Genomic DNA, 14,878 nt, shown 5'->3' with positions numbered 1-14,878 from the left:
AAAATATAAATTGCTGTTTCCAGTTGCCTTTGTCTTATGTAGAGATTTAACAGAATCATTAATGTCAATCAGAAATTCATTTTTGAATGTTGGGAACAAGCAGCTCTTATACAGGGTAGCTCCTTGAACCAAATATGAAAACGCTCTTTTTCTTATGACAAAGTCTTTGAGAACTAACAGGGAACTTGTATGTAAAATGAAATGAACATCTCTGTTGGATGCTTCTCAGGACTCGACAAGGTCAGATTGCTGAACTTTCCTTTGCAGGTGTTATTTGGTTCAAAGTTGATTTGTCTAAGTGCATTATTTTTTCCTCTCAGGGACTAATTTACCTAATGCCTTCTAGAAACTACCAAACAGGGACAGTCTTGTGAAAGGATTCAATAATCTATTTCATAAAATGTTACTATCTTCTGTTGTCTTAAACCTGATTAGTTCTGTGAACCGAGAGCCCAGTGTGTGACCTTGCATGATTCATTAACCACAGCTCTCTAGGGTATTTCAAAGTTGATTTATCTCATGGACAAATGAGGGCTTATTGAGTAACTCACATTCTTCCAGAGAAGTTGACTTGAAGTATCCAGTGCAACCTGCCAAGCTCTGTCTTTGTTTATTAATCCATTTCCTGGTGACATCATATAAGACACTCCCGCCCTGGAAACTTTGAATTTTGCCTGGTCTTTTCAGATGATTAATTCTAAACTCAGCATAATCTCATTGCAACCCTTCCTTTATTTGATTACTGTAGTTTAACAGAAGAAGTCCAACCTTTTTTAGGATTCTCTCAATAAAACATCTTTTAGATACCAACCTCTCAATACCTCTTAATTATGACCCCACTCTTCATACAATTTCAACTACCTGGGGTTTTATTTTTCAAATATGGATGTTGTCTCCTTGAGGTTTCCTTAAAGTTATTAAGAGTAGATTACAATCTAAACTGATTTTAAACTAAATCCTAAATGGGTATAAATGGGACATGAGTGTTGTAAAAAGAAACATATCCTTAAGGCACTAAAGAACCTCTCAACATTTCTCTGAACTTGACAACTGAATGATTTATTGGAAACTCATTATCTGTTGTTGTGGGGAAGACCTATGTCTTGTTAAGCAAAGCAATATGCAAGACAGCAAAATAGATTAAATATCAATTTCTCTCTCTAAAACTGTTTTTTGCTACAATGAAAAAGCTGGTTGATTCATAATGTAATGAACACATTTTTCATAAGTAAGAGACTAAGCAGCCAGCTTGGGCACCCTGGGGACCCACAAGTTGGATAGCATCGATTTGTGATGAGCACATTCACATTTTAGCACATGGAATGTCCTTATTTTCCTTAGAAGTTTCTCACATTTTAGGAAAGAAACTAGAAGATTAAAAAAATAATAATGTTGAATACTTGGAATCATATTTCTAATAAAAAATAGATTCAAATTATTTAATTTTGACCATCAGTTTCAAAACTCAAAATCAACTGAACTTACATCTGATGACATAGTTTCGGAAATTCATGATTGCTTTGCTGCCTTGTTTATTTACTTTTTAAAAAGCGGTTGTTTCATCCCCCACTGTACACGTGAAACATGTTCATTGTCACTATATTTGCAAAACTTTGGGAAAAGATTACTGCTCTTATTTTTTCACTATGAAAGAGGGCACCTTTTTCCTCACCATAAAAGTAAACATGATCATTATAATTTGAAAATTTGGAAGTGCCAAAAAATAAGATTAATTCAAGATCCTAGCAGCATAGGACATTAGTTGAGATTGTATAGAATATGGTTTGGCATCGATTTTTTTTTTTTTGCATGGAATATATTATGTGTTTTCTCACATAATAGTTTATAAAATAAGCACTTATACTAGTCTAACATATGTAGGTATTATTGCTTATTTTATCTTTCTCTACCATAGAACATTCAGATTGGTTCCAGTTTTTGCTACCATAAATAATACTACAGTGATATATCTGTACCATATTTGTGTGTCTCTGGGTGTTTTCTTAGAGGGCCAGCTTTATTATCTTTGTGAGGAAGTCCTTGAGAAATTGCCACTAATTCAGATCTCTTTCCTTCTATTGATATATTCTTTTAAGTGCTCTGAAAATACTTCAGGAACCTAGTTATATATGAGAAAACCGATCCATTCTGACTTCTGGAGCCCTAGTTCTCTGTAGCCCAAGGATTAACAATAACCTTTTTTCCAAAGCATCTCCCACTTAATTGTCTCCCTCTGAAAGCACGGAAACAGGAAGCAAGAGGTGGTAGCTGTCCATACCATGAAAGGAAAGAAATGAATCAGATGCATGAATTTTGATAGATAGAGCAGATGTTCTCTTGACCCTTTTTTCCTGGGGTAGGAAGCAAAGGCAGACTGATAACATTTTAAATTGTTACGTCTTAAAGAAACGCTTCCAAGTCTCACATATCTGATATGATTAGTCTACCTTTAAGCACACCATACCACTTTAAGATGGGTTTGAATCCACGCATTACTATGTGTGATCAAAGAGATATATTGCTTAAGAGCAACACCAGGCCCAACGTAGGAATAAGGTGTGGCTGCATGTAAGTCACTTTGTCTACGTCAAAATAAAGGTAAATGAAAGAAGCTAAACTGGGTCTGGATTTGTGGCTTCCTGGAAGTAACACTAAACCAGGCAGGAAAGTTCCTCGGAATAAAATCCAGGAGTGAGAGGGGCTATCTGATGGAAGTAAAGCTTGGCCTGGGCCCAGATAAGACCACTGAAAACCTGGAATGCACTGAAGTCGTTCATTCAATAAATTTGGGTGATGATCTACCAAGAGAACATTGGTAATACATGAGAGTACACAATGGAAAGGTCTTAGACTTACAAGTTAAAGGGAAAAAATTGAGGTAATAAATGTGTTATTGGTTTTGGCAAATCTAATACATTTGAGAAGATGGTGTGCTATCTGCCAAACCTAAGACTCTCTCACTCTTACTGGATCTGACATGAGGAGAGCATAAAAGCACACAGAATTACTCAGAAATCAAAGTTTTATGAGTGTATTCCCTAAAGTATAACCCTATCTTGGACGGCTAATTGTGGCAGCCCACATATTTGGAATAACTGACTTACACCTTTCCCAAATAGAGGAATTCTAACCAAATAGAGGAAAATTGGAATTCATATGTAATAGTCTCACTTTTAAAATGAGAATCTGTAAAAAAAATGTTAAACTACATTATTTCACTTCACTTGGGGTAGACGCCCAAGATCCGTCCATTCTGCATACTTCTATTTGACCACATAAGTCAAACATTTATGAAAGAATAATGAGTGCCTTTGCTACAAACCCAGAAATAGCTAGAAACTTAAGACATTTCCATATTTCAATCTGTTGAGCATTTAATGCTCTAGTAATTGTTTTGTATTAAGACACTCACTAATATGTATCTTCGATAGTTTCACTATAACAGTAAAGTCTTTTTTAGAGAGAGGACAGACTTTTAATTAAAAAAAGAAAAATACTTTTATTTTGAGGTTGAATTTAGGAGACTGTGAGAAGAAAGGCTTAGCAGAGAGGTAGGTATGTGAGCCTGAGCGATTAGAGAAAGCTAACACCGGGGGCTGGACTTAATACTATTGGGACTATCTTGAAAGATATGGGGAAAAGGTTTAAAAGTTGCAACTTAAAAGTATCTACAGGACTAGAAATGTAGAGTCCTAACCATTCTGGGATTTGGCAAATGGTTGCTCGTTGTTTTTTTTTTTTTTTTCTTGGTTTTAAGTTACAATCAAGCTCCAGTCTAGTTATCTCTGCATTGGAGATGACCAGTCAAGTGCAATGTTTTGGATTATCAAAGTAAAAAGTTGATTATATAATCTTTTATATAAACAAAATCCATAAAGAAATTCTACTTTGCCTTTTTAACCCTATGTCAGCTTTGGTCTCCCTGCACTTTGAGTTCTGATAGTGACCCGCACGAGAAAAAGAAGGATGTCAAGATATAGTAATGGGATGTGTATTTACATGAAATAATATGTCCACGTTTCTTTCTTTTACTCAGTTGACCCCTTCTTTACCAGAAATTGAAATATATAATGTATAAAAAAAAAATTGATTGATTACAATCCCAATTCAGGATCCTCTCTGAGATTATTCAGAATTCCCAGGTGGCTAATTTTTTAAGGTTGCCTCTGTTCTTGCTTTTTCTCTAGCTCAGTGATGCATTAAGATGACTTTACAAACACATATTTTGTCTAACATGCTTAGGGGTTCTGTATCAAAAGGCATTTTTCTGACCCTCTATTTTAAGAGTTGGTGGCTTTCTTCCGTAAAGGGCCAGACAGTACGGTTTCTGTTGTAGTGATTCAACTAAACTCATCATAGATCCCACAATTAATTTCCCATCTTTGGCAGTTGAGTACTGTTTTATTAACATTTCTTAAATAGTGGGAAATCATCTAGCTGTGGGATGACAAAAACGGTCTTTAACTGGACTTCCATCCCCTCAAAGAAAAAGCTCAAGCTCCCATATTTGAATAAAGGGCTCAAATATTTGCTGAACCCTTGCTATGGTGCAGGCACTATGCTAAGTGCCTTTCCTGTATTAGCCCACTGACATCTCACAACCGTGCAGAAGACAATAGCCATTAGTATCCTCATATGAAAATGGAGGCTCGGTTATGGAAAGGTACATCGCTTGGTAGGGAGAGGACACCAAGGCATGTGTGTCTGACTCCTGAGACCATGCTCTTCTCAGGATGCTGTCTTCCTAACATCCATTCTGCTGTGTCTTGGTAAGTCATTTAGATGTTTTCCTTTCTCCATGTAGCTACTGTGCTGCAGGAGAAGATGGTCTTATCCCAGCCTCGGGGAAAGACTTATTGATCTAAGTGCACTGTTACTCTATGTGCCCAGCAGTTAGCTTAGATCTGGAGTTTCTGAATAAAGCAGTACCTCGCATACCTCATGGCATGGGGGTTGATGCAGAAGTGGACATGTAACCTAACGCAGGCTGATGAGATATAAGGGGAAATCTGCTGAAGGAAATTCCAGAAAAGAGGTTTCATCAATTTTGAGAGCTTTAGGGAGAGACAGCCTCTCTTTGTCCAAAGAATGCAATGAATCTTGTAACGATAACAACCATCTTATCAACAAAACAAAACAAAACAAAACAAGACAAAACAAGACAAAACACCAACCATCTTATCATAACAGGGATAAAGCCAGAACAAAATGGCAGAGCCAAGAGATTCACAGACCCATGAAGCCAAAGCTCCAGGCAACTGCTCATTACTGTGGTCCTGGGGTTTTCTACCGTATAATCAATACATCATCCTTTGGGTTCTAAGCCAGTTTCAACTGAGTTTTCTTCCAACTGAAAATGAGCTAACTAATACAATTGTAGTTTTTCAGGATCTGGCTTCAGTATGCCTTTCTAGTTCTTAAAAACTCACATGTTTAGGGCCAAGCAAGCTACCCAGAGGTTCACAAACACACCATACCAGTCACCCATTTGCAAGTGTGGTTCTTTCTGCTTAGACTGCCCTTTGGTCTCCTCTCCCTAGAGATCTCATGTTGCATTGCAGTCATGTTTTACATGACTATCTCTGTCACTTGACTTGGTTATCTCACTTTTATCTTCATGTCCTTTGTGCCTAGCTTACATTTGACATACAAGAAAGCACTTCAATAAGTATAGAATTAATACAAACAATGCGTAGGATGAAAATCTGAAGCATGGTATGGTCTTTGTACACAACACAATTATCTAGATCAATGCCGTCTAAAACCCTCTGTGATAATAGAAATGTTCTACACCTGCCCGAAAGCAGCCAGCAGCACATGTGGCTATTGAGCCCTGAAATATGCCTAGTCTGACTGAAAAACTGAATTGTAAAGTTCAATATTATAATTCATTTGAATTTAAATAGCCACATGCTCTAAGTAAAAATGTAATATAATCTGGAAAGCTTACTGTTTGTTTTGTTTACCATTCAAAAAGTAGTCTGTTCACATAGTTTAAAAATATAATCTTAAAGTTTGTCTTTATTATGGATTTTTAGTTTCACAATGATTATGAGCAATAATACCTTGTATCTCACAGATAGTCAGTAACTAATGACTGGGTTATTTGTTGCCTCCGTGCAGCTTTATTGTCAGCAATCAGCAATAGCGTCCTCATATTCTGAGGTCAGCATTTGTGACTTGTGTAGTGGCAGCTTTTCAGTTTTGGAATACCCCAAAATAAAGCACATCCTTGTTTTCCCCCATGGAATACCATTTTGTAGGTATCAAATTCCATAGAGTGCCAAGAGGGTGGGTATTTGCATAACCAAAGGCTTGTTTATAATAAGTAATAGAATTCTGCTCCCTTTTGTTATAAATGACAACATAGAATGGAGGTAGATGTTGCCTTAAAAAATAATCAGACATAGTGTGTAAGCTTCTCAAAATTCTTTAGATGTCTAAGGCCCTCAAGAAATAAAAGTAATAAAAAAAAAAAAAAGAAAAGAGGAAAAAAGAAAAAAACCCACAAAATGGTCATGCAGACACGGCTTTTGACCACAGATACTAAGTTTTTCAGTCATATAATGCACAACAGATTTCTTTCCTCCCATAATTCTTAGGTAAAGTTTATGAAGAAATCTATGCAATAAACTCTAATTAGCATAACAGTAGAAAGTGAGGCACAGGGGATAGTGGTTAAAGCCATACCATACCTAATGATGTAGGACTTGGATCTGAATCCAGAAAGACTTGAGTGGGTGGAGAGAGACAGAGGTGGATAGACAGACGCTTCTGGGTGAGCAAGGTAGCATTACCCCATTTTACAAATAAGAAAACTAAAACTCAATAAAGTAAGTGTCTTGCCCAGTGTCCTACATCTACTAAATGGTAGGGCTGAGATTCGAACCCAGGTCAGCCTGCCTTGAAGCCTCTGCTCTTTAAGCACCAGCTGATAACACACAGTTCCCGGGGAGGATATTGATGCTGTTGGTTTAGAGACTGCATTTTGAGAACCACTATTTATAAAGGTCAACAGCTGACAATAAATAGCCCAAGAGTGGAAACAGGTGTAGAGATTTCACAAGCCAGTTTCATAGAGAAGTTATATATAGTACAACCAAGATTTCCAGAACAAAAGTAATGTCATAGAAGAGAATAGTAGGTAAAGCTGCGCTGACCACAAGACTCTCTGCCACAATATTTATCTAGAAATGTATAAGCTGGCTACAAAGACATGTTTGCTATGTGATAAAAACAGTCTGTTAGGGGTATATAGGTGAGCAAAGCTGTCTGAGGAGGGATCTGAGACATTATTCTATATTTTGGTTTTATGCCACTTAGCCTTTTGGTCTTACTCTTAAGAACCACTGGTTACCACGCAGGCAGTGCAGGGGAGACGCAAGCATACTGGCTCGAGAGCCAGACTGAAGAGATCTGAAGTCTGACTTTCTCATTTCCTAGCTGGGTGATCTCGGGTAAGTTAACACTTCAGGTCTCAGTTTTCCCCTCTATAAAAATAAAAATTGAGGATACGAGTCATTCTCGCTTCACAGGCTGTTGCAAAAACCAATGAAATAAGACATGAGGAAGCTTTTGAATAGCGTCTATAATAACAGTAGGTGTTACTGCCAGTAACTGGCAACTACTATTACTTGTCCCACTGTGGAGTCATGCCATGAGATGAAGGAGAGACTTTCCTGATTCTCTTGATGATCATTTGTTGTTGTTGTTTTTAATTTACTCATTCATGAAAGACAGAGAGAGAGAGAGAGAGAGAGAGAGGGGCAGAGACACAGGCAGAGGGAGAAGCAGGCCCTATGGAGGGAGCCCAATGAGGGACTTGATCCCAGGACTCCAGGATCACGCCTTGAGCCCAAGACAGATGCTTAACCGCTGAGCCACCCAGCCGTCCCTCTTGATGATCATTTGTACCAAAATCTCATCCTGGTGCCTGGCAGACAGATGTGCCCACCGGGGTTACTGGGTGTCTGCAGTGTGCTGTGCTGGAGGCACTGCCTCCGCTAGATGTGAGCATTCTGACACACAGGAAAGGAGACTGTAAGACAGTGTCTTCTTTACATTTTCCTCTTGCCAACCCTAAATGACCCCGTATATTCTAAAGAGGACTATAAACCAGACATGTGCCTTTTTTCCTTCAACTCCTGTAGCAGTCCTGGGAAGTGTTTGCTGTTGCTCCTACTTTGAACGCTGCACACTAGAGCTTCCAAGGTACAGTGACAATGGATTGAAAAGCCAGAATTTGAGCTCAGATACTGGTGAGACCAAAGCCAGTATTATCTTCAAGTTGGTAAAACATGGGAGGATATGCATAATCCTTTTTTGGACTGAGAGGGTTTGCTACCCAAATGTTCATTTACGCATATAATATTTCATTTTGCATGTCCTTCCCCTGAGAAGAACCCTTGGGATGACTGAAATGCCAAGTGACCCAGAAGAAGTGTATAAAACCTAAACCTTGGGTGGAGTTTGGGCAACGAGAAGTATTATCACATGGCTACTTAACTAATCCTATCTGTTCAGAACAGAACAGAACATCCCCAAATGGGAGGTAGGGGTGGGGCAGGAACTACCTTGAATCTAGAAGAAAGGTATAGGAAAGGGTTTTGTTGAATTCTGACAGATTTTGAGCTTGGAGAGTCCACACTGGGGGTTTTGGCATTTGGACTCTTACTCAGTTATTTCCAGAACATAGAGTATCTGCTCACCTGCCCTGGCTAGAGCCTAGGCCCTCTTTCTTCAGTTACAGGAAAATATCACAGGTTTTCTGTGAGCAGCTGGTTGCCATCTTATTCTGTTTCCTCTCCTCTACCTGCCCAGGCATCCTGGCCCCCACTAGCAGTCTGGGGATGTCAGGGAACATTGTAGTGAGTCACCTTGTCCCAGGGTTCTTCCCCTACGGCATACCTTACTATTTAGGATCTGGAAAACCCTCTGCTGCGTTGTCTGGCCAGCCTTGGGCCTCACAAGGATGTAAATGACTTTCAGGTCAGGGCTGGTGCGAAATAGCTTCTCCATCAACACTTTGCCCATGAAGCCTGTGGCCCCAGTAATGAGAATGGACTTGCCACTATAGAAAGCTGCAATCATGGACATGATTCTTCTCTTTGTCTTTTATAGCTCCAGAAAGAGGTTCCTGAAAAGGAAAAGAAGGAACAAAACATTACCTTCTCGGAAGTTCTAAAATGCAGACAATCTAAAATGTTTCCAGTGCTTCCAGGAGTTCCGAATGCAGAAAAAGGTCAGAGTGAGAGCACCATACTTTATTGACAACACGATTCATCTCAGTCAATATTTATTGAGCCCGTTTTGCATGCCAGACTTTATACCAGGAATTGTGGCAAAAAATAAAAAAAAATAAAAAATAAAATAAAATAAAAATGAGTAAGACATGGTTCCCACTCTCAAGAGATTCCTCATAGCCTAACGGAGGAGACAGACATCTAAATAGATCATTAAGTATAATATGTGAGTGCTAAAACAAATGTGTAGAGCAGGATCTGGAAATTTCAGGAAGGCCCACCCCTGCCCTGAGGTGAACTGTGCAGGCAGGGAAGGGCTGGAGTGAAGGTGTTTTAACCCAGAGCAAGAGCAAAGGTGCAAGGTGTGGCAGGCTGCACTGCCTGGAGGGAACAGAAGGAATTCAGTGTCACGGGAGTGTCGGGAGTGTCGATGACACGGCTGGGAGTGGACCCATAACCTGTGAAAACAAAGCTTAGAACAGCCATTACATTCTTTTAAGAATTATGATGTAACCAGTATTTCAGCTGCAGTTTTCTTTAGAGAAAATCCGGGAGCAAATACCTTCTGGTTTCACTTAAACTAACGGGCCCTGGCCTACCCAGTCATTGCTGAATAAATACATTTTCTCTTTCTTGAGTTGAAAAGGAGTCTAGTGTCCGCCTTGCCCCACGTGTTCCTCTTAGGGCTGAAACACTGCAGAAGACAAAGGGCAGAGAAGGTTGGCCGAGCGAGGCCAGGGACTGGAGGCTTTGTTAAGCCCCCAAATAGGGCCCAGTGGACACAGGGCTCGGGCCACTTAGGGCCATTGCCTGGAGCACTGAGAGACAAGAGACCTGGGAGTGGGAAGAAGCCAGATGCGGGCTGGGGCCTGGGCCTCTCAGGGGAGGCACCACCTGCTCCTGGGAGGCCATATGAAGTGTTATCTCTGTAAGTCTGGGTTTACAACTGTCCATTGAGAGCAGCAGCCAAGAACTTTGAAGGGAACAGTGCTGTGGTATGGGTGTGGACTTCCTCTCTGTCACTGTCACTGTCACTGTCACTGCCACCAGCACCAGGTTCCCAGTGAGTTGCTGGGTGGTGTTGGGGTGATCCTACAGAACCCAACTCCAGGGACTGGCCCTGACATCAGAGCTCAGGAAGAAGAAAATAAGTAGGAGAGTCAGCACCCCGCCTCGTCAATGGCAGTCAGGACTACCCTACCAAGAACTCCTTAAGGAACTCCTACTAGTTGTAATTTATAAATTGTACATAGCATCATAATTTATACTGTAAGGATCTTGAGGCTGTTCTTCGGCAGAACTCTTTGCCTTTGGAGGATTCATACACTCATGAATTTACTCAAGAAATAATTTTGAGTACCTGCCATGCCAGACTCTGTGCTAAGTAAGGTACGAAGATAAACAGATGGCTGAGGCAGACAGATCCTCACACTCCCATCTAGTAGAAGAGGCCAGCAATACAAAGATAGGTAAATATGTAGACAAGACAATTACAGACTGTTACAAATGCAAATAAAATAAGGACCAATGAGAGAAATCACATCCAAGCATCATGGCTATTCACTTTAGGAAAGTTGGATTTCAAATCACGTTAGTTATATTCACTGAGTTACTACTTAAACCTCTTTTATTGGGGCACCTGGGTGGCTCAGACTGTTTAGCATCTGGCTCTTGGTTTCGGCTTGGGTCATGATCTTAGGGTTGTGAGATTGAGCCCCATGTCAGGTTCTGTGCTCAGCAGGAAGTCTGCCTGAAGATTGTCCCTCCCTCCCCCTACCATGCTTTCTCTCTCTAAAATAAATAAATAAATCTTAAAAAAAAAAAAAAAAGAACCCTTTTATTGAGGGTGGATGTGAAAACCAGTATTTTGAAGAACACATCTGGATCTTGTGAAAAATGGCAATTAATCATAATGTTACTCATATTACAATCTATCTAATCATTTTCTCAAGTTTTTATCACTTGGGAAAAGTACTGAAGAGTCTTGCCTTGCCTGCCTGGAAGCTCAGAAAAGTGATGTCACCAAGTTTGGAAGGCAGGATGACATCCTAGTTTAGCACACAGGGTCTAAGCAAGACTATCTGAAATCAAATCCTAGTTCTGCCACTTATTAGCTCTGTGACCTTGGGCAAATTATTAATCTCTCTGTCTTGTAGCTTGCTTATAGGTAAATGGGGATAACAAAAGTGTCCATGTAATAATGTTGAGCCAAGGATTATATGAGTCAATATATTACAAAAACTTTTAGTAATCAAAAAAGTATTCTATCAGCACAAAAATAGACACATAGATCAAAAGAACTGACTAGAGAGCCCAGGAATAAACCATGCTTATATGGAAAATTAATCTACAATAAAGGAGGCAAGATTATACAATGGAAAAAGTCTATTGATTAAATGATGCTGGGAAAACTGGACAGCTACATGCAAAAGAATGAAACTGGACCACCTTCTTACACCATATACAAAAATAAACTCAAAATAGGACTAAAGACCTAAATGTGAGACCTGAATCCATAAACTCCTAGAAGAAAACACAGGCAGTAATTTCTTTGGCATTGGCCATAGAAACATTTTTCTAGATGTGTCTCCTCAGACAAGGGAAACAAAAGCAAATATAGACTATTGGAACCACACCAAAATAAAAAGCTTTTACACACCAAAAGAAACCATCAATACAAAATGACAAGGCAGCCTATGAATGGGAGAAGATATTTGCAAATGATGTATCCAATAAGGGATTGATATCCAAAATATATAGAGAACTCATACAGGTCAACATCAAAAAACCCCAAATAATCTGATTAAAAATGGGCCAAGGACAGGAATGGACATTTTACTAAGACATATAAATGGCTAAGAGACAGATGAAAAGATGCTCAACATCACTCATCATCAGGGAAATGCAAATCAAAACCTGAATGAGTTATCACCTTAGAACTTGTCAGAATGGGAAGAATCAAAAAGACAAGAAATAACAAGTGTTGGTGAGGATGTGGAGAAAATCGAACTCTTGTACACTGTTGGTGGGAATGCAATTTGGTGCAGCCACTGTGGAAAACAGTATAAAGAATTCTTAAAAAAAATAAAAATAAAATTACCAATGGTCCAGTAATTCCACTATTAGGTATATACCTAAAGAAAACAAAAAAACCCCACAACTTATTTGAAAAAATATATGTACCTCTATGTTTACTGAAGCATATTTGCAATAGCTAAGATAAAAAAATTACTTAAATGTCCCTCAATAGGTGAATGGATGAAGAAGATGTGGCATACATAATATACAATGGAATATTACTTCGTAAAAAGAATGAAATCTTGCCATTTGCAACAACATGGATGGACTCAGAAGATTAACGCTAAGTGAAATAAGTCAGAGAAAGACAAATACTATAGGATTTCATTCACTGGTGAAATTTAAGAAACAAAGCAAACAAAGAAAAAAGACAAATAAGCAGACTCTTAAATACAGAGAACAAAGTGATGGTTGCCAGAGGGCAGGTGGGTAGGGGGATGGGTGAAATAGATAAAGGAGATTGAGAGTACATTTATCATCATGAGCTCTGAGCAATGTAAGAATTGTTGAATTATATATTGTACATCTGAAACTAATATAACACTCTGCTAATTATACATCAATTAAAACAGAAAACTCTTAGAGATATTACCTATAGTATATATTCAGTAAGTATTAGTTATTAATATAGTCACTGGTTATACATTTTTTCCTCTTAATAGTTCCTGTTTTTTTCCTTTTGACATTTATTTTAAGTGCTCTGTCTTATGCATTTTATATACCTTCTTTTGGAAATAGGAGATGATTTACAACTCAATCAGTCATCAAGCCAAGTAAACTGTTTTCCCCAAATGCAACTCTACTTGATGATAAACCTTGCCAGTTCCTTTATGTATGAAAATGTTTCAGCACCATACTCCTTTACTATATTTGGTCTAAATGAGCATGGCTGGAAGGAAAACATAGAAGAGAAACTGAGTTTGGATAGAGTTATCTCCAACCTCCTTTGTTCTAAAGAGATCAGATGCTTGTTTTGCACTCTTACATGCTTTAGTGTTATCATATTTTCTAGAAATGTGAATATCTTTTTAAGAAATTTTGATCCCAGACACAGTTTTGTAACCTGTGACAAAAATTTTTTTAGGAAACAGGTAGTATATTTCTAATGAGTTCATTTCTTGATAGGACAAAGGAGGACTTGATGTGTCCCCAAAGAATAGAATTTGCCTGCTCTGTCTGGAGTCCAAATACTTCTCAAACACACCAAAACCACGGCAGAGTACACTGAGTTCTCTGACAGGAAAACAAAACAAATCAGTATTTCGTGGCACTCATTACCCAATTTTCAAGAGCAGGTGGCAGAGGAGTGTGGCCAAGACTCCAATCAAGGCAAGTGACTCTGAAAAATGTCCAAGAATTCCTCATCCTCAGATCAAAGCTGTATCAGAGACGATTTTCTACTTCTTGCCCCACTCTCAGTATATGGCGTAGTTCCTGGCCTGAGAAACTCTTATATAAAATTTGACTCTCTGAATTCTGTTCCATATATTAAACTTGCAAAGTCTCGGAATTACTAATCCTGAATATAATTCATTAAAATAATTATTTTAAAAATTAATTTACAATCAGTAATGGATGATAGGCAACTGTAGAAGGAGGAATATGTTTAGGACCAGCTGACCAGTCATGGTCTGCCTTTCATATCTTTTGATTGCCAGCGCAGAGAGCAAAGGAACATTCCCTGTTCCTCATGCTCATGATATGGCTTGTAGGAAGTCTAAGCCACTTTGACAATTTTCAGAATCATCCTGTGTAACGTAGGGTATATGATGCTTGAATGAAAAATGAGGGGGCCTCTGAAAGTCAGCCAGGGTATTTTTATTGAATGTCTACTATGTGCCAGAAACTATCTAGGTACTGGGAATAGTAGTGAATAGGCTGTAGGCAGCTTAGTCTTCCTTTCTATTCTGGAGCCTTTTTTCCCCTTAAGATCATTTCTCATCGTCATGAGGAGAAATAGCTAGTTTTTACTCTCCTTTTGGTAGTAAAATGAGGCTGTTCTCATCTCTAGAGAACAGATGTCAAAATACTGAATCATGATTGTTGTGCCAAGCTATATACATTTTTTTTGCACGTTTCAGCATATGGAAATAATTCTTTGAGTGGTTCTTCCGGAAAATAAAAAATTAAGATTCAGATACTTAAGGGAGACTAGTTTATCCAAATTTCTTGATAGTCCTTTAGAGAAAAGCATTTTGCAAAAAGAAACAAGGTGCTTCCCGCCCCCGCCCCCCCCCCCCCCATCCCCCAGGAATCTTACTTAACCGAGGTTTCTTGGTCTTGGCACTATTAATGTTTTGGGATGGATAAATCTTGCTGGGGGCAGGGGGAGGGGTTGTCTGGTACAATGTAAAGTGTTTAGCATATAGCTGCGTCCTAGGCCTCTACTCACTAGATGGTAATAACATCCTTCTTCCCCAGCCAGGCATGACAACCCAAAATGTGTCTAAGATTTGTTAAAAGTGATCTCAAGGAAAACTGAGAATCGTTGTTCTTGGACCTTCTTCAATGCTCATTTTATAATAGCATACCACATTCAAAGTCAATATTCAAGGCTT

At 38.8% G+C, this 14,878-nt stretch overlaps 1 protein-coding gene across 2 annotated transcripts in view; it reads right to left on the bottom strand.

The window, feature by feature from the left end:
* FAR2 (fatty acyl-CoA reductase 2) overlaps nucleotides 1-14,878 on the bottom strand; it is a 136,236-nt gene that overhangs the window by 36,493 nt on the left and 84,865 nt on the right. For both annotated transcript variants that reach the window (XM_041736144.1, XM_041736143.1), the window contains one exon: nucleotides 8,908-9,136. In XM_041736144.1, the coding sequence (XP_041592078.1) occupies nucleotides 8,908-9,096 (189 nt within the window). In that variant the 5' untranslated portion in view covers nucleotides 9,097-9,136. The remainder of the gene's footprint in view (nucleotides 1-8,907; nucleotides 9,137-14,878) is intronic.

The sequence above is a fragment of the Vulpes lagopus genome, chromosome 21, assembly GCF_018345385.1.
Source record: "Vulpes lagopus strain Blue_001 chromosome 21, ASM1834538v1, whole genome shotgun sequence".
Classification (NCBI taxonomy): Eukaryota; Metazoa; Chordata; class Mammalia; order Carnivora; family Canidae; genus Vulpes; species Vulpes lagopus.
Note: the sequence above shows the minus strand (reverse complement) of the source record. Positions and strands in the feature narration are given on the sequence as shown.